The following is a 20706-nucleotide window of genomic DNA, read 5'->3' on the forward strand; positions in this document are numbered from 1 at the left end:
TTAGGCCGAGTGCCTGGGCCTCTACGTAGAGATCTGGAACACAGATCTGTTTGCACAGAGGCAAACAGGGGAAACTAGCAAATGACCCAGAGCCGCGTGGGCTGATTTCAGGGCCAGGCACTCCTAGCCAGTGTCCCCCGTGGCTTCCAATCCTCAGCCCCTCCCTTCCCCAACCCGACCTGGGTAGCCCTGGACTGGCAGGTGCAGAGAGGGGGAGGGCGGTGGTGCAGGGGACAGTGTAGGGGCAGGAGGGCGCTGGTGTTTTGTTTTCTCAGGGTTTTTTTTTCGGTCTATGTGCTTTGTCAAATGTGGTTGATTCATGGAAAAGGCTTGAAGTCAAACCAGCCCCTACTGGTTGGGGCTGTGCAAGCGGTGGCTGGGGTGCTGCGTGATAAAATAGGGGCAGTTACACCACAGCCAACTTTGCTCACTTCCAAAAGGTCACAGCTAATGAAAGAAAAATCCATCTGCACACACGCATACGATTGCTGCCAAACATACTCTTATTCTGTGGGTGAGGGGTTCCCCTATTTTATACCAAGTTCATTCTAAGTAGCTGCTTCATGAGTTGCAAGTCATATGACCAGGACTGTTCAGACACTGTACCTTCAGTCCACTCTGATGACACTCTTCTGATGGACCAGCACACAGACTTCTTGTCACCCTAGGTAATCCTGACATCCCACCAATGATCTGCACTTTTTCATGGTGTCTGATTTACCGGGGCTCATACTTCCCATCTAATTTTGTCAGTGTAGGCATGGTGACAGAAGACTGGGCACGTGAAGCTGTTAGCACAGGTAGAGTGTAGACAGGGTAATAAGGAGGGGCTTCCTTCCTCACAACAACACAGACATATGGAGGCCTTGAGTTCAACTGTGTAATTGAATGTCATGTACTGAATCATCTAAGTCCCTCTACAGGGACAAATGACTGGAGAGTTAAGCTGAGCACGGCTCAATAGAAGACATGCACGGGAGGTAAAAGTGTGCTGGGGGTTGAGCAGAGGAGGGCTGTGCAGCCACATGAGCACAAACAGCAAGCATCCCCACCCCAACCCATCCCAAGCACAGTACAGACAGGGTGCCCAGTCCTGGGATCCAATGTGTCCAGTGCCTGGGGAAACAAAACTCTATTGCTGAGATTATGGATTAGGCTTCAACAGACGGAATTCACAGCATGTTCACACCATAGACTTCACTCCTCTTGGTCTGTTATCAAGAGCCAGTTTCTGGGTGAGCCTTGGCTTGCATGAACATGGACCACACGTTACTGGTTAAGTCCAGCATGTGTAGGAAAGAGTTCTCTCCCAGAGCAAATTATATACTGACATTCAACTCAGGCATCATCAGTGGGCTTGGTGTATATGGGGCTCCCCTCCTGAGACAGGATATTCTAAACTGTGACCACACCACTGAGTTCCTGAGGTTTAGTCCAAAGGCCATAATTTTCAGACCCTCCTCAACTCTTTTTCCACCTTAAGAAACTCTTTCTGGTTAAAATTCAGCCTCCTAAGTCCCTCCTGGTGGCACTTCTGTCATTTGGTCCATTCCCAGAACAAACACAGAAGAAGCTGATCTGACCTGCACAAATGCACATTTGACCTTGTCATTACATTCTGTAGTTATTTCTTCAGGAAATATCTCTGACAAAATAATACTTGTTTTCCATTATGTACATTTTCCTTCTAAAAATCAGAAAAAAAATCTAAATGTCTGAAAGTAGAAGAAAAGTAAATAATTATTATATTTCCATGAAATATATTGCATCCACTTACAATTATATTTACATAGTTTATTTATTTATTTTGAGAGAGATAGAAAAGGCGAGTGTGTGGAGGGACAGAGAGAGAGGGAGGGAGAGAATCCCAAGCAGGTTCTGTAAACATGAAACCCAACAGGGGCCTGGATCTTATGAACTGTGAGGTCATGACCTTAGCCAAAATCACGAGTCAGACACTGAACCGACTGAGCCACCCAGAAGCTATATATATATATATATATATATATATAGAGAGAGAGAGAGAGAGAGAGTTTATGGTAGCACAGAAAATGCTCATGCTATCAAATGAAAGCAAATATGTAATGAAAAATCCGTATGTCCCAGAGGATGATATTTATAAAAATACAAACCTAAATACATATGCACAAATCAGAAAGACAAGAAGAATATAATCGGGTGACTTCAATCATTTCTGGATATTCCAAAATTTCTACAACAGACTGTAAAATTTTTACATTATAATTTTTTAATATACATAATATCGGCAGTATGGCCACAATTCTGTGACATTACAAACACCAAACTGTCAGGATACAAACTAAACTTTAAACTGTGATATGGCCGCAGAGTTTGAAGGATGGGTTCTCTATGTGCAGTTTTACAAAAAGCATGTATTCCTCTCACAAGCAGGGAAGGGAAAGAAAAAAGGATCTGTGGGAAGACCGAGGGAGCGGGTTAGGGACAGAGCGTCCTCACAGGCAGAGGAAGCAGCCTGCCTCACAGTTGCTTTCCTCTTGTCAGATAACACACCTCAAATAGGACATTTTTTCTTCAGACAATGTCTGCTATGTGATAGCCAAGATCAAATCTGGTCCAGGAGAATGAATAGCAGAGAACATTATGAAAGATTGTGTCCCACATCTAAACCCCATAAATGTCACAACATTCAGGTGACATTTGTGGTGACATAAATAGATAAAGGTATCGCTGTTGGAAGGCTTCCCTTTCCAGCCTATTCCACTGCTGTAGACACACGGGGGCAGATGAAATGCCTTCCCACTTGGACAGGAGTCTAAGGAAGATGGTCTTTCCACGTCTTCCTGTTTCTGGGCTTACTCTCCACCTGTCAAGTTAATGGTGTTTCACCATAAAGAGCTGACATGTCTTGGAGTTATTTGGGCATCCTAAAAAAAGACAAACTTTTATTTAAAACACAATAATGTGTATGTTTTGCATAATTTTTTATTTTTTTATTTTTTTTTTTTTTAATTTTTTTTTTCAACATTTTTTATTTATTTTTGGGACAGAGAGAGACAGAGCATGAACGGGGGAGGGGCAGAGAGAGAGGGAGGCACAGAATCGGAAACAGGCTCCAGGCTCCGAGCCATCAGCCCAGAGCCTGACGCGGGGCTCGAACTCACGGACCGCGAGATCGTGACCTGGCTGAAGTCGGACGCTTAACCGACTGCGCCACCCAGGCGCCCCTGTTTTGCATAATTTAAAAGTGAATGTAAGCAAGGCCTTCTGGCCATGATCATCAAATCTTCTCCTTGAAAACCGACTACAAAAGTAAAATAGATCAAACCAAAACTAACCATTTCAATGATTGGGAAATGTCCAATTTCATGCAACAATCTGAGAGTTGTTTATGCTTGAAAAGTTGCAGAAGTCAGGGATCAGCACTGGTGCTCTGGTCTAGAGTGAGTCCCATTCCTCGCCCACCTCCCAACACCCGGTTCCATGGACATGAAGGTTCTTCATAATGGGCATAGGTAGAGGTACCATGAAAATACTCAGCAAAAAGTATAAAGTGGGAAGACTTGTCACGTAGCACATACGGTCTGTGTGCCCACTGCCCGAAGGATGAATGAGTTACTCAACACAGATAATGAAAACATTTGGCAGAGGATTGAAATCTTAATTAAGTTGCTTGAACATACTTGTTCTTGGCTACCAGTAAGCCATGTAGACACAGTGCGCTACATAGGAATCTAGGCTGAAAAAGAAAATAATTAAAAGAAGAACACAGGAGAATCCAATCAGCCACATATCGCAGCGGATATAATATCGCAGATTTAACTCAAGGGACATTCTCAACATAGAAACGGTGATGAAAGCGAACTGGGGGCAAATGCACAGTCCAGCGCTGCTGTGATATATTTTCAACAAAACATTTTTCCAGAAAAAAAATAAGAAGACAGGCAAAGGACCAGAAAAGCGTAACTAATATTAGTAGGAAAATCCCACACAACTGAATACACACTGTCCTTGAGTGTGTCCGGTTACTTTCTTTAGCAAAAACTTCAAAGCCGCTATTACAAATGTGTTCAAAAATTATACAATACCATGTTTAAAGAATTAAACAGAAGTATGACAACAAAAAGTCCACAAATAGATATTCTAATGCAAACTACTTAAAATGCAAAAAAGAATAGATATTTTTAAAAATCTATAATAGAGAAGCTTTATACCTGAAGTGAAATATTCACTAGAGGGCTTCAAGAGAATATTCAGCTTGGCAGATCAAACAATCTCAATACAAAGGAACTTCTTCGTCTTGATAAAAGGCATCTGTGAAAACCCATAGCTGATGTCATACTTAATGTTGAAAGACTGAATGCTTTTCCCCAAAGACCGGGAACAATGCAGGGATGTCTGTTCTTGACGCGCCTATGCGGTGTGATAATAAAGGCTGTATATAGTGAAACAAGAAGAAAAGTGACGATGAAAGTAAAGGCCCACATGAATTAGCTGTGAGTGTGGGCCGCAGCACTGAGACGGGCTTCAAATCCTAACTCCTCCTCTGACTTTTCCAGTGACTTTGCACAGTGCCTCAAATTGTTCATCTCTGATAGGGATAAATGAGACTCCCACTTCATCGAGTGGTTTGAGGAAGCCATACGACAATGCAATTGTTATATTTGACATGGCGCTCCGGCGGGGCAGGGAGAGGGTGACTGGGGCAGCAAATGGCTGCAGAAACCAAAGCAGGAAATGCTGAAGGAAAGGTGGAGAAGACAGGAAGCGGTGCAATGAATGAGGTAAAGGAGGCAGAAATACAGAGGGTGGAAATGGCCTGGAGAAGGCAGGGATGTGAGGCCTAAGAAAGGGCCGAGTCCCCAGGGAGGCTCTGCTTTCTTCCCGGCCAACAGCTCAGCTCAGAGAGAGCTGCACCCTCAGACATGGGGACCCAGGAGAAAGCTCGGGCTAGGGGATGACGGGTAAGAAGAGGAGCGGACCATTCCCCTCGTCTGCCTGTCTTCTGAGATGCACATGGCCGGTCACACGGGGCCTGTGTCCCTGGGTTACACGTATTTTACACTCTGTGTCTCCCCACTGCTCCCACATCAAGACCACGTCTCGGTTATTTCCGTCTCCTACGTGCCTGCGCTGTGAGAGTCTGCTCAGCAGCGTTCTGACAGGAGAGGGAGGGAGGGCTGAGCTTTTGAATGATGGATGAAAACACAGACGATAATCACATTTTTGTTACCTGCTTCAGATTCAGGAGGAGAATAAAACTGACCATCAGAAAGACCTCCAGGTATGAGTGCCGCCCTCTCTGAAGCATCCTGAACTATCAGGAGTCCTGGAAGGGAAGAAATTCAGAGGCTGAGAGTGACGTCACAGTTCTGGTAGCTTCTTGGTGAGGTTAGGCACAATAAAATGGTGTCGTTGCTACGCTAAAAAAGAGAAAAACCCTTGCCAGAAAGAAAATCTTTCAAACAAAAAATAGGTTTTATTATTACGCTATGACCCAGTGCTGTGAGGGCACATGGCAGCGGACTTAAAAACCTGCCTGTGACTCAGGGGATTCTTTGATTCAGTATTTAGGGCCTCTTTCCCTGGAGAACACTTTCCTCCCTGCAGAAATCACCATAATCAAAACCAAAGCACAAAGGAAAACAACCTGGTAAGTCATACAAATGGCCTCCAGTATTCACTTCGTTAGGGAAATAGCAAATGTAAGGCACAATAAGTGGAGAGACTTGTATAAATGTGGAAAACGTCAGTAAGATGGGTAAGAAAGATTTATTATTTAAAAAGGACCCCCAGAAAAGGGAATTGAACAAACACAGAAAAGGGGAGGAACTGATGTGGAAGCTCAGGATGGGCACCCGTGAGCACAGGGAGCATCGGCGGCGAGTCTCATCCGGAGCTGAGCGAACACGAGAGAAGCTGGAGGAAGCCGCGGCCGAATCGCAGGTGCAGGTGTGAGCTCACTGCCTGCTCGTGACCGTGAGCGTACCCGCTGCTCCACGTTTTCATCGACGCCAGTTCTGCCTGGTTAGTGCCTTTAAACGTGGTGGCATCACACTCGCATTCAAGTGTCAGTCACATTAGCAGGACCAGTGACCCCCGGATGACATTCCCAGGGAAATGTGTCCTGAGGTGTTAGTGACAGGTGACAGCCGGCATGCGCAGCAGGACAAGTGCCTGTCACTGGCAGTGGAGGGATTCATGCAGTGGCTGCAACCAGCGGCAGAAGGAGCAGCACAGAGGAGCAGTGAGCCTAGTGGACAGACGGAGGGACAGACAGGGATTGACGGGAATGCGATGCCGTTTATATAGATGTAAAGACGCATTATTCACAAGCAATTCTCTGTAGATTTCACAAGTACATAGGACACCAAACATATCAGACAATTCTCACTTGTGCCTGAAGAAATGGGGATTTTACAAGAAGGAGCCACTTACCTAAAACTCCCAAGCACACCGAGTACACAAGTGGAAAAAGAGGTCTCCTGCCTGGTATTTCTGGGCTCTTCCACTCACTAAACTGAGTCTTTCCTGTAAGAGAATTCACTTGCTGGGAATCCAGGGATTATAAAGTGTAGGACATACCTGCAATGGCCAGCAGGGGGTGCAAGAAGTCAGCGTAAGTAACAAGCAAAGTACCACCGTTTTTAAGCAGGAAGCACAATATTGAGAAAAAGAGGGAAGTATAACCACATCACATTTTGCATTCAAAGCAACAGCTCACCGAGGACAGAAATTAAGCCCCGAATCACAAACATCCAAGAAGTTTACTTAGAGCACAGGCCATGAGACCCTGGCCGACTCGAAGTTCTGGCTGTGCTCTTTCTCAGCTAGGCAAGCTCAAATACACCTCTGTCTCCTCCGCAGAATGGGATGAGTAATACCCAAGGAATTGCAAGGAAGGAAGGAATATGTGCAGTGTTTGACATTCAATAGGTTATTTGGTATTATTTAAGGGATCAATGATTGCCGTTATGACCTCCAAACTACTGGTCATCACAAAAAGCAAACTACTACTAATTCAGCAGTGCTAGAAGAATCTCTACTACGTTCAGGAGTCCAGCACTGTCACCCGAATGACTGCTCTTCAAGAATAGCTCATGCTCTTTGCTTACTGGCATGTGAGAGAAATTCTCGAGTTCTGCGACCTCTTTGGAATTTTCTTTATGGCCCTTTACTTTTTAGAGCTTAAAAGAAACTATATGTACACATGGAATTCTACTTATATGCAGTGGATGCTGTGACGGGTTTTGGACTCTGTTAGACTCGGGTTTGAGTCAAGGCTCCTTGACTGACTTGCATGACCCTGACCAGGTGAAATGTCTTCAGACTCCAATTAGTTGATCTGTCAGATGTGGTTGTTAGAAGTACCTTGACGTGTTATTACAAGGAACAAATGGTCATAAGAATTACATTATACTTAAGACTGCCTGATCATATTTATTTACAAAGCAACCACCTTGGCCGGATCTCCTGCCCTTAGTGGATGATGTCTCCAGAGTAAGCTTTACTATCCCCATTCACAGTGACTTTCCCAAGGACACACATCCTCCAAGTGGCAGGGCTTGGCCTGGAGCTGTCATTCTGTCCTTGTCAATGTAATAAATCTTCACAGACTCAGGAGGTGTCATTCAGAGCTTTCAAATGTCCCTGTTGGGCAGCTCCATGCTGAGAAGGACCTCTCTCCTCAGCCACCATGTGTCAGATCACAGCGTCGGCTTCCCAGAGAGCTGGGGCCCCCGGCTGGACCCCACAACTGGACCGCTCACCAGACAAGTGGGTCTGGAAGGCTGGCCACATGTGGAGGCGTCTGAATGGGCAGGTCCCTACAGGCCGCGTGCACCTGGCAGCCACGGAGCCCGTGGGAAAGGCAGGCAGGATGTGGAGCTTTGGCTGAGGTTTCCGGGCTGCCCTCAACTCTTCTGGAAAGTGCCCTGGCCCAGCCCCACCCCGGCACCAGCAGGGGATGGGGCTGGTTTCTGGGAAGCTGCGGGCGCCCCGAGCAGCACTGGGCCCGAGACCGTGAACTGGGCCCCAGTGAGGCTTCCTCACTCCCCCACTGTCAGCCCCTGTTTTAGTCCAGTGTGTTTAGTAGTCATTTGCATGAAACAACATAGAGAAAGAGACCCATTTAGAGATCATGAAGTCATACCCCATTGTAATAATTCATGATAAAGAGATTATTTCTCACACTGTCACTAGGTAACACCTCACAACCAGCTGATAGAAATATAAGCACTCGTGTGCATGTGATGACCTTGTCCCCAAGGCAGCAGTGTTGGGGACAGTTATGTCACCGCCATCATTGTTCTGGTCACTTGATATGTGGCAGGTGCGATCATCAGGAGACACCCAAAGAGTAAACATACATTTTTGAGCTTGGGCCCATCTTGCCCCCTTAGCACAGACCACAGACCTGCATCCCACAGGCCCCAGGGGACAAAGAAGAGCAGAGAGAAGAAGGGACAATGGACAGAAGAGGCTCCTATGAAGAGGGTGCTGAGAGGACAGGAAGTGGTCATCAGAAGACAGGGAAATGCACAGAATAAAGAAGAATTTTAAGTAGCTACTGTGACCATGGAAGGAGAGGTAGAGAGAGAGAGAGTGGAAAGTCAAGAAGAGAGAGAGAAATAAAAATAGAAACTAGGTAGTAGACAGAGAGGAACAGAGACAGAAACACAGAGACAGATAAGAGACATGTAGAGATAAACAGAGAGAGAGGGAGAGAGATCAGGAGGAGACAGAGGAGAGATAGAGAGAAATAAAGAAGGAGGAGAGCCAGCTGGAAAGGGAGACATGGAGAAAGAAGCAGGGGGACGGACAGCAACAGGAAATGAGAAAGGCGAAGAGCTAGACACAGTGAGGGAGACAGAGGGATGTCAGGAGGGGACAGGGACACGGAAGGGCAGCAGGAGCAGCGCCAGTGCGGGTGACAGAGCTGTGACCCCCCCCCCCCCGGGTGACACGTGTCCGAATCCAGTGTCTCATGAGGGGCTGGAGGAGGGCGATTCCCTCCTTCTCCAGTTCTCTCTAATTTCTCCCGCACATACTGGTCCTGAACCCATGAAGTGAAGCTGTCGTTCGTCAGCTCTGTGCTGTCCTGAAACATAGTTTGTATGGAGACGGGCGCGTACGTGGTGACTCTGTACTATTGTGTTATTTCTGGTTTCAGTCATTTCTCACCTGAGCCTTGGTGTTCGTAGTAAGAATGGTGTTTGATCCCACAACATAGATCCTTTGAGTGTTTTTCTCAGTGGATATCTACAAAAGGAGTAACATTTAGAGAAATGAATTCAAGTTATAGATCACAGAGTTTTACTAATCATTAAAAATGGTGTATTTGTATTTTTCCCTTATACTGACAACTTGGTTACTAACATTATCAACATGAATTTAAAAATGTAAATATAAATGAATTATAATTGTCAGTAACAACACTAACAACATTGTCACTAACAACTAGGCCCAGAGGATGAAATTTAAGATTTTTCATTGTCTCCCTCTCTCTCCCTACTGACCAGGCACCTTGTGCTTCATGAATAAAATTTGGTTGCCAACCGTGGGCTCTTTCCAGTGCTGTAGCTCTCTCGTGCCCTTTAACATTTTGGTGCGGGAGACTTCTCTTGATACTTTTTGTTTAAGAATTCTCTTTCCACTCTAGTGTGATGGCAATTTTATACTTTCTTAATTTGAAAATGTGACACGTCTGTCCCAGCAGGGATTTCCCAGGACCGCAGACACTCACACTTGCCTGGGACAGTCTGCTCTCAGAGCTGCTCCTGTGACAGGCTCGTGTCCCCTGCACGTGGTCCCTGAGCAGAGGATGGTCAGCCTCAGTCCCTGCCCTTCCTCACTCCCCAGCTTCTGTGATGACACCTTTTTTGATGACAGCCATTCTGACAGGTGTCAGGTGACATGTTATTGTCAGTTGGTTTGCATTTCCAAAAGTTTCAAATAAGCAACATGTAATTTTGCAACTTATTCCCACATATTGCATAACACCTTCCACTCTCTTTCCATTAATTCTGGCAACCCTATGTGAGGCTGCCTTTTTACCTAAGTAGCAACAAAAACTCTCTATGAAATTAATTTGCTATACACATGCACGCGTGCACACACACACACACACACACACATCCGTTTACCTTTGAGGAAAGCCAACCATACACCAACATAACTGATCCTAATTTCTTGTAACAAAGTTCATTCTAAGATAATCAGATTTGCTCGGCTATTTAAAGGAGTCCATGTGAGGAATGTCCAAGGACCCTGACTGGTACCAATCTTGACTGAGAATATTAATGTGTGCCTCACAGAATTTTATTATTTTCAAAGTTTATAATTTGAGGTGAATGTTTGAAAGGGTTCTGGTCCCATGCCTGACATGCCGTGGCGCTCTGATGTAGTTATGGAATTTGCAATGACAGGTGAACTCATTGAAGGGTGCTCACACTGATAGGTAGAATGGGGGCTCTACTCTTACCTCACCCGCTCATGGTCCTGTTAATATTGAATGAGTCATCTGAGTTTTGGGAGCTGTTTTCTCATCTTTATAAAATTTTTTGCATCATTTTTAAATTTTATTTTATTTATTTTGAGAGAGAGAGAGAGAGAGAGAGAGAATCCCAAGCGGGCTCCACACTGTCAGTGGAGAACCCAATGCAGGACTTGAACACGTGAACTGTGAGATCATGAACTAAGCTGAAATCAAGAGTCAGAGGCTTAGATGACTGAGCCACCCAGGAGCCCCCGTTTTCTCATTGTTAATGATGAGGATCAATGAGGCTTCAGGAATGAATACTTCCTTTTGCCAGGAAGGAAGACCTTCCTCTGCCCTTTGGTCTCTCTTGCTGGACTTGGAATCAAAGTGACAGAAGAAAATCAAATGTAGTAAGCATAAGTACAGGGAGCCCACACAAACACAAACATTCCAGAGACAATGAGGCAACCGGAAGCTCGTAGGAGCAAAGGAGAGGGGCAGGGTCTGACACAAAGGGGCCAGGAGAGGGAAGGTGAGAGGACCTGTTTGGAAGAAAAAGCTTGCCCAATCATGCAGGTAAGTTCCTTGGGTAAAGGGGAGTCTCTCTTGATAGCTTTCTGTCTGGCACAGGCTCCCCTTTCCAGTGTAAATTTGGAGATTTGAAGGGAAGGCAGAGAGCTTTGCCCATATCTGCTGGGTTTTATGACTTTTAACTCCAAATAACCTTCATGCCAAAGTGGCCCATTGTGGGGCAGCCTGCCCTGGGCCCCTACACTTTTCATCCTTAAGTGTCTCAGCTTCTGTGATTCCAGCAAAGTGGGACTCTCCAGCACGCTGCTTGGGACTTGGTTTTAAAAACGGGTCACTCGTCTAAAAAAAGACAGATAATTTTTTAAAATTCTAATCAACACCCAGAGTTACAGAGATAGAAGTTTAAGATAAAAGAAAATATGTTTTATCCACAGTTCTATTAACAACATATGTCAATGCCTTTCCTGTTTTGGGTTTTCCCGGCTTGCCCCGTTCACCGAAGGTTGACGTCATGTCTGCATCCATTTAATCCACGTGACCAAAGGATGCGGTCACACTGGACGAGATCTCAGACTCTCTGCTGGGCGGAGGGGAGCTGCCCCAGGTGAGGCGAGCACACCAGCCTCTCAGAGGTTAACAGAGCAGGTCCAAGCTTCAGCACCTGGCCCTCTGCACAGGGTCTGCCTGAGTCCACACCTGCTGTGACCCAGCCGCCTCTCCCCTGGGACTGAGGTCTGGGGCAATCAGAGCAGCTTCATTCAGGCAGCAGCGGGATGACCTGGGGGGACAGGACGTCCTGCTCCCTCAAGTGCAGCGTAATTTCTCTCTTCCTGGAGTCAGTGGGGTCCTGATCAGAACCCTCCACTCTCCACATAAGGGTGGCTACTCTTTCTCTCCTGCTGAAGAGTTTTCCCTATTATTTCTTTAAATATGAGCATCTTTTAAGAAATAAGACCTTTAAGGGGCGCCTGGGTGGCGCAGTCGGTTAAGCGTCCGACTTCAGCCAGGTCACGATCTCGCGGTCCGTGAGTTCGAGCCCCGCATCAGGCTCTGGGCTGATGGCTCGGAGCCTGGAGCCTGTTTCTGATTCTGTGTCTCCCTCTCTCTCTGCCCCTCCCCCGTTCATGCTCTGTCTCTCTCTGTCCCAAAAATAAATTAAAAACGTTGAAAAAAAATTAAAAAAAAAAAAAAAGAAATAAGACCTTTAATGCCACTTAGAGAAGAGGAGGGACGCCCCACAGCAGGAAGAGAAGTAGAGGAAAGGTGAACAATGGTCACCTGCTGACATACATCTCCAGGCCCAGGATGGAGTCACTCCTGCCCAGGGTCCCAGGTCAGCAAGCAGGACAACACCTCACCAACTGAATGCTACATGTCCCTGTCAATGCTGCCCTTGACCAGAAACAGTATATCCCAGCCAGCCGGTTCCCATCACCAGGAATCTGTAATGATTTCCCTGTTCTAAATAGGATCAGATATGCAACCCCAGCCAATCAGCCTGAGCCAAAAGCTCTCTCCTTATTCCCTCAGTGTCCTGCTAGCCTTGTAGGGAGATCCCTGAACTCCACCTAATCTTGCCTGTTCCCCCTTGGCCGCTTCTTAGGCTCTATAAACTCCCTCTTGCCAAAATCCCTGGGGCACCATGTCCACTGCTTGTGAGGCACTGAACGCCCCAAACCGTGGATTATTCTTCTTTCAATAAAGGACATCACAGTCTACAAACTAAATTGTTTCACTTTTGCCATTTGACACACCCAAGAGAGTATTTGGCCTGAGGTTTGGGACAGACTTCATTACACACTAAGGCTGGTCATTGCCAGCAGGAGTTGAGCTTTTTAATTTGAACAGTATTTGAAAGAAAATGTTAACAGTAATTGAGAGAAACAGAGTTTTGAATGCTGACAAGGTGAAAAAAAATTGTATTCATAAAACAATAGATAGTTGTGGATATTCTCCCCCAAAGTAAGATTCTCTTATTGGTGAAAATCTAGAAAACAGAGAAAGTAGGAAGAAAAGAGTGCACCGGATTTCTCACCACACTGCTCACCTTCTATCCTGAGACACATTTTACTTGTTTTTCTGTGCAGAGGCCACTCCATTGTCACTCTCTTTTCCACTTAACACTTTAGCATAGCTGCCCTAGATATCTGCTGAGGGTCTGAATGATGGCCTGGAATATTCTTTTGGCAGAATGGTCTAGTCAACACCTCACCAACTCAGCACAACCTCAGAGCCTGCATTTTGGGACACCTGAGCCTTGAATCCTGGTTATAACTCAGCATGTCTGCCTTCCAGTTTTTACCAGGGGGAGGAGCACAGGAGCTGGGTCTGGAAGTGGGTGCTGAAGGGTCCAAGCCTCCCTGGCCCAGCCAACTCCCCTTCCTGGCTGTCCCCACTGCCCTCTCCCTCCAGGCTGTCAGGCTATAATTAGAATAGCTAATTATCATAACTATACCCAGGAGGCAAAATTGAAAAAGAACCTTCCTTTCAGTTGGAAGTCGATGTTACCTTTTTTTCTCAAAATTTCATTTCCGATGCATTCCTCAGCTCACAAGTCCCTGCCTTTACCATTTCTGAGGGTCTAACACTAGAAATGCAGGACTTGGTCCCGCCTCTGACCTGCACTGTCCCTGCTCTCTTGGCCCCTCCCTCCCTGCCTCCTCTCCTTTTTCTCACCAGTGTCTGCTGGCATCACCTGGAAAAAGCAGCTCAGACCCTGTCTTGCCCTCTGCCATGCACCCAGGTGGTCTCCTCCCAGCAGGTGCAATGGTGAGGTCACTCTGGTCTTCTGTGCACCTCACAGGATTAGGAGCCATGCTGGGTCCCCTTGCCTTTCTGGGCGCCTTCCTGTTTCTGGGTAAGTCCCAACTCCCTCTTCGTGCCAGGTGTCGGGGGGCTCCCTGAGGCTCTGGCCTCCCTGGCCTCATCATGATCCCCCTTGCAGGCGGCCTGGCGGAAACCAGACTGGAGCAGCCGGCCTTGATCATGAAGCGAACCGGCAGCTCAGCCATCCTGTCGTGCAGGGCGAGAACCAAGGTCAGCTACATCCACTGGTACCGCCACCAGGAGGGCAAGGCTGTTCAGAGGCTCCTCATAGTGGCACTGTACAGATCATATGTACAAACGGATTCGATCCTGAAAGGGGACAAGGTCATGGCCAAGAGGGGCACGGATGGCAGCAGCTGTAACCTGTTGCTGCAGAAGCTGGAGAAGAGTGACGAGGGCGTGTATTACTGTGCTGCCTGGGAAGGGCACAGCCCCACACGCCTTCCTCGTTCCTGTACAAAAAGGTCTCTGACTCTCAGAGCCCCCTGGGACTAGGACCTTCCACTGCCTCTAGGTTCCTGGGGTTGCCCTGGGGTCAGCCCTCAGCACCCCTGACTCTCCTGGAGGCCCCTTCACATAACCCAAGAGGCTAGGGAGCCCTGGCTCACAGGCTGGTGCAGACCCAGGGAGCTGTCCCATCTGGAGGCTCTTTTCAAAGACCGTCCAGGGCGGAGCTTCTAAAGCATCTGGAGCAGGATCTGAGCTGCTCAAGGCAGCAGCCACGAGCACCAGGCACCAGCCCCATGTGACTACTGAGCACTTGAAATGTAGCCACTGCACTAGTCCTCGCCACGATGGGCTGCTTGTGTAGCGTACAAGTCATATTCTGGAGACTATAAAGAGAAGATAAATTCTCTTTAATGATTTCTATATTGATTGCATATTGAAATAATATTTAGGACCTTGGCCTAAATAAAAATAGTTTTACTTGTTCTTTTAACCTTCCTTTAAGGCAGCGGCTAGAACATTTTTAATTTGTCTCTAATTGGTAACTTACATTTATTTCTATTGAACAGAGCTGTGACAGGTGGCCATTTAAGAATCTGACCATATCCAATGAAGAATGCGGGAATAAAATATCGTGCAAATAATTTCAAGGCCAAGAGACTCTCTGGGGATTCCGCACAAAATGGGTGCAAGCCGAGACTGGAAGGCAGCTCCTGACTCCAGTTTCTAAGTTCCGCCCCGCCCACCGCTGGTTCCTGTGCAGAGAGAGAGACTCCTTGATCAGAAGCCCAGGCAACAGTGTGGCTGACTTTGCAGCACCCTCACCCATGCCTGGCGGTCACTCTCCTGCGGGGGGAAATGATCCTCAGGGCAGGTGCATGCATCAGCACTGGACGAGACCCCGGGTCCTCCGCCTTCCCATTCTTGAAAGTGACTCCATATGGGATTTTGGTGGGCCTTCCTGGACCTTTGCTCTCTACTGATAAAATGAGGTGCTATATCTGCCAAAATTATGCTAATTATGTATTAAGGCAAAATGATACAAATACGATGTCACTATGTTCACTACCTTTTTGTAAATTTGGTCAACCTTTTAGAAAACCCTCTGCTTCTCTATATGGGGAAGAAAAACGTTCTTCCTGGAGGTCTAAGCTGAATTAAACCCATTTTCAATTGAACATTCAAAGTTCAATGACAGTTTAATTGCATTGGTAAAAATGATTACTGAAAGTCTAAATGATCTAAAGGAAATTGGTCCCTCAGATTCACTAACTCCCTGAGCTTCTGTTTTTGCAGTGGGGGATTTATATTTAAGACATACTTGCTTTTCAAAAAGCCCAACACCCCCACCCTTTACTGAGGGCCTGGGTCATAGCTAAGATCTCCAGCATGTGCAGGAAGGAGTGGGGGTAGAGAAACTTAGCTGTGCTCTGTCTTGAGGGATATCCCTTCATTTGTCTTCCCCATTATCCTAATAAAATCAATCCCATGCCTCTTGTATCCTCTCAGTGCCCGACTCTGTGCCACAGAAGAGTGACTCTGTCATCTGACCATTACAGTTCCGTGAGAGAGAAATTAGCTAAATATGAGGACACTCTCATGAAACGGCATCCCAATTCAACGTAAATCTCACTTTTCAGCATGGTTCTATATATCTTGCTTTTGAGTTGCAGCCTGGAAGGACAGTGGCCCTGTGCATGGAGAAACCACCGTATTGCCAGGGGACAAGTCCCACATTACAGTCATTTCCTCCTCCTGCATTTTGGCTAAGGTGAGCGTCACCAAGAACACTTTGGCTACACACCCAGAAGGCCAACCAGCCCTCCTGTCTTAAGTAAATTTTTACCAACGAAATGTTTGTTTAAATGACTAACTCATAAAATCACTGAAAGCATCTTATTAAAATGTGCAGAACCAACTACAGTGACAGCTCTCTTAATGTCTGTTGAGGTGAGATTGATACTTGACCATTATTGAGGGGCCCACATTATCTCTTGCTGGAGGATTTTGCATAGATACATGCTCGAAATGTCCTGATGATTTAGACTCAACTCATCGCTTTCTCTCTGGCATGAGTGAGACTTTAAATAACAGAACCAACATTATGTTATCAAGTAAGTGTTGAGTGAAGTCTAAGAACATCTTCAGAATCATGATTCTCATACATACATTATCCATTACCAGCTGCCCATATACATACCAGTACTGTGGGAAAAGGGATGTCTGTTATGTCAGAGTCGCCTTGTGAAAATCGTAATTGTAAAAATTTCCAGGCACCTGGAAAGCCACGCTGACTGTTTCAGGTTGGGTATTCTCTATGTTCAGCCCCAAGAACAGGTTTAGGGACGCAACCTGGGGCAGAGAGGAGTGCCCAACTTGGTAGACGTCACCTCTGCACATTGGGATCAGGATAGTTTTTTCCATGTCACTTCCGTGTTCCCCAACTTGTCTCATAAAAACCTTGTATTGCTTGTAAATTTTCTTTTAAATTTATTTTAAAAGGAATTCACATGTTTCATAATATTAAAAATCTCGGCATATTACTGAGCACTTAGAGACAACAGGTGAAATGTGATGATTAGAAAGACCTGTGGTTGGCTCTGTCTTAATTACTTTTCTCCCCTACTTTTCTCCCCTCTTCTCAAACAACCTTTGTTTCTTTTACAAAAGAACACCTTGTTTTTTCTCCTGAGTTCCGTTCACTCTGTCTGCCAAGTTAGAGAAAACTTTAATGCTAAAGAGCTCAGAGTAGCTTCTTGGGCTGAGTGTGTCTTTTCCGTCGTGTAGGACAGACACCAAGTAGTACAGAGAGTGCACAAATAGTCTTTTTATTAACACTGAACCGAAACTTCCTAGATTTCTTTACATCTTATGGTCCAGATGCAGAGACAAGAATGAGATCACCCCAAGCACAGCATGATGGTCAGAACTGTGATTTCATTCAGTGAGATAGTCTGGCACTTTCATTGCCTTAAAAGATGATCCACCAACTTCCATGGAAGGTTGCTAGAAATCAGGTTCACATGATCTTCACCTGGAGACTGAGAAGAAGATAGACTTCCGAGTAAGACTCTGTGTGTTCTCTTCTTTGGGGGCACTGATGTCTCTCCCGGTCAAAGGACAGGAGTGGGTGTTGAGGGGCATAAAGGGAGGACTTTGCTGATTGCCTTCTGTTTCCCTCTCAGTATTCATTCTCCTCTTTTCTCTACCCTGCTCTGTACTCCACGAAGCTAATGCCTATGGATTACACTAATGGATATCTTTGTTTTGATTTCCATTGAATGGTGGCCAATGAGAGTTGAAGTTCAAAGGAACCATGACCTTGTCACTTGACAAAAACATTCATTCCTTGGGTACTAGATTTCTAGGCCTCTAATTCCCTGGCTTGGAACTAGAAACAAATTCTTCAGGTGAATTAATTGGTATAAAAGGGAATGGCCATTCCCACCTGTATCTCTTGGTTCCTGAACATAAAGCTCTGTCCTGGGCTAGATGACCCTATATGTTGGGCCCAGGGGAGGATGCAGCCAACCCAAGGCCACCTGTCAGGAGGGAACCCTGAGCTCACTCTGCTCCCAACTCCCAGCCTCCTGCTGATGCTTCCATTGACTGCTTCCAAGCAGCAACCAGAGAATAAGGAAAACCATAGACGCAGTTCATGGGGGGCTCCCTTGTAATGACCAGGGCAAGGTAAAAAGAGGTGGACAGCCCACCTGGAGGAGCAAAATGAAGAAATGAAGCAAATGGTCAGTTAAGTGGGTTATGGTTTCCACCAAATAATTAAAACAATTTGGGGAGTATGGGGAAGATTATATCTAGTTTATTTCATTTCAGTTTCCACAAAGCCACCAAGGACGCATTGCTAACAGAACAGGGCATGCCCTGTTTCTTGGGTGACAAAACAGAAAACTGGACAAGTGTTGACAGATTATCATTAAATTCTGTGCTCTTCTGGCTGATGAGCTTAGTAGAGAGCAGCATGTACTTTATGTAAGACTCTTGTTCTCTGGTTAAATCAGAACTTCTCAGGTTTTTGTCTACTTATGAAGTAAGACGTCATCAACTAAGTAGAATAAAACAAATAACTTAAAGAGATCTATGTGTAGATGAATGATTATGGTGATTTATGAACCAATATTATGATGAATCCAATACTGTGTTCTTGATGGTCTTTAATACAATAAACATGCATACAGTAGTGAAAAAATCCCAACTCTTATTAAAAAAGATGAAAGATGGGCATTTGGGTGGCTCTATCAGTTAAGCACCTGACTCTTGATTTTGGCTCACATCACGATCACAGTCTGTGAGTTCGAGCCCTGTGTCGGCTCTGCGCTGACATTGCGGAACCTGCTTGGAATTCTCTCTCTCTCTTCCTTTCTCTCTGCTCCTTCCCCTTTCTCTCTCTCTCTCTCTCTCTCTCTGTCAAAATAAATAAATAAACTTAAAAATATATAAACAAGACAAGAGAAATGCCTGCCACTTTCATAATGTCAAGTAAAATCCAGCCTCTCACTTTACACAGTTTGTTATGCAATGTCTCTGTATCGGAGAAAAGAGAAAAGAGAATGTGATGGTTATCAATTTTACCTCACATATAACACCAACTGTGCCCAAAATGTCTGGTTTGACATAATTACATATTAACTTGGATTCCTATTTAGAGACTGTGTATGTTGAAATGGTCTGGTTCTCTCAGAGAGAAGCAAAATGGCCAGAGATATTCAGTAACTGTGAAAAACTCAAGCTGTGGGTGCCGGCAATGATCAAAAGGCAACTCGTGTCCATTTACCTCCATTGGCTGCCAGATAATGTGTGAAGTTGATCAGAATATAAAGTGAAATGAAACGAGAAGAATACAAGACACTATGCATATTGCACCTGTAACTTATCATTGTAATGTAGTCCACAAAATAACATTTACATTCATACATCTGTAAAGGAGAAACCTAGAACTTCACACACCATAATGGAAAGAGCTGCTGGTCTTGGTGACATGCTCATGGGCATTTTTATCTTCATATTTATCCTTTTTCTCCAAGTTTCCTCAAAGAAGATCTTTTCCACACGTTCTATGTAGCAGCCCTGTGACTTTCCTAGAGTCACATGTCACTCCTCTGTACCTCACTTTCCTGATCTATGAAATGAAAACTGCAAACATCCATACCATGTGATTGCTGGGAAGATGTAAAAGGTGAAGAATGTGTAGAAAATAAGCCCGACAAATAAAGAATGCTCACTACATATTTGCTCTTCTGAAAGTTAATATTTATTAAACATGTAATATTTTAAAAATATTATACTGAGAAAGAGTACTCATAAAACGGCCCCTGCCAAGTAGAAACCATTCCCATTTCCACAGAAGTCAAGATGCCTCCGGGGGGTCTGGGTTGCTCAGTTGGTTAAGCGTTTGACTTCAACTCAGGTCATGATCTCGCAGTTCATGGGTTCAAGCCCCACGTTGGGCTCTGTGCTGACAGCTCAGAGCCTGGAGCCTACTTCAGATTCTGTGTCTCCCTTCCTCTTTGCCCCTCCCCTGCTCTGTCTCTCTCTCTCTCTCTTTCTCTCAAAAATAAAGAAACATTAAAAAGTTTTTCAAAAAGTTGCCTCCATGGTCCCTTCACATTCATGCCAAACAGTCCTGCAGAGACCACCACCCTATTTTGAGGTGGGCAGAGCAAACATGAGGCCAAAAACATGGTGACCTCAGGCCCTGCAAGTCTGAAGCCAGCACCACAGGGCCAACAACCACCTCATCAACCACTTCCTTCCCCCTCCCCAACTCAGGCCACGCTTTCCTGGCACTGAGGCAGGAGGCATACCCCAGCAGGTCCCCACTGTCCTGCCTTGTCACTGAACAGAAGCCCTCCCACTATGCCACACCCCTGTAAACATATACACATGCCTTTCCAGCTCCTGGAGGGACCTGGCTACTGTCTATATAGGACTTTTCTCCTGCATCTGTGTCCTCAGCAAGGTCTGAGCTAAGGAGCCAAAGGACCCAATCTGTGATTTTACTTTCAGTTATCTTTATCGTCCAGCCTTACCTCTTGGGGGCCCAGGCTGGCTTTTGTAAGTGTCCTGATTTTTCTCTCTTTCTCCATCTGTGAGAAGGTTCTGGGAAGGAAGCCTTCACCAGTGTGCAAAATGGTTTCTTGACTTTGAATGAATGAATGAATGAATGATGGAAACTACAAGGCCTTTGGAGTGATATAAACCTGGGTTTGAATTCCTGCTCAGTCACTTAACTGACAGTGTGATCCAGGAACATTACTAAATCTTTCTCACAGGGTTGCTGGGGACTGAAGGAGGTTCCACACAGGACAGTTTGAGCACAGAATCAGGCTTTACTTCCAATTCTCATGATAGCCATACAGCTGCCATACTTGTGAAATTTGGTGAAAAATCTGTAACTCAGGGGTAAAAAGGAGCTCAAGTATAGT

General features: G+C 45.6%; 1 protein-coding gene and 1 gene segment (V, D, J or C); one reads left to right on the plus strand and one right to left on the minus strand.

The window, feature by feature from the left end:
* LOC131509574 (T-cell receptor gamma chain C region 5/10-13-like) overlaps positions 1-20706 on the minus strand; it is a 242219-nt gene that overhangs the window by 147428 nt on the left and 74085 nt on the right.
* Positions 13370-20706, plus strand: part of LOC131509572 (immunoglobulin lambda-1 light chain-like) — a 31452-nt gene continuing 24115 nt past the window's right edge. The window contains exons 1-2 of the mRNA XM_058725442.1: positions 13370-13847; positions 13935-14241. Of these exons, the coding sequence (XP_058581425.1) occupies positions 13724-13847; positions 13935-14241 (431 nt within the window). The 5' untranslated portion in view covers positions 13370-13723. The remainder of the gene's footprint in view (positions 13848-13934; positions 14242-20706) is intronic.

This window comes from Neofelis nebulosa, chromosome 4 (assembly GCF_028018385.1).
Source record: "Neofelis nebulosa isolate mNeoNeb1 chromosome 4, mNeoNeb1.pri, whole genome shotgun sequence".
NCBI classification, from domain to species: domain Eukaryota; kingdom Metazoa; phylum Chordata; class Mammalia; order Carnivora; family Felidae; genus Neofelis; species Neofelis nebulosa.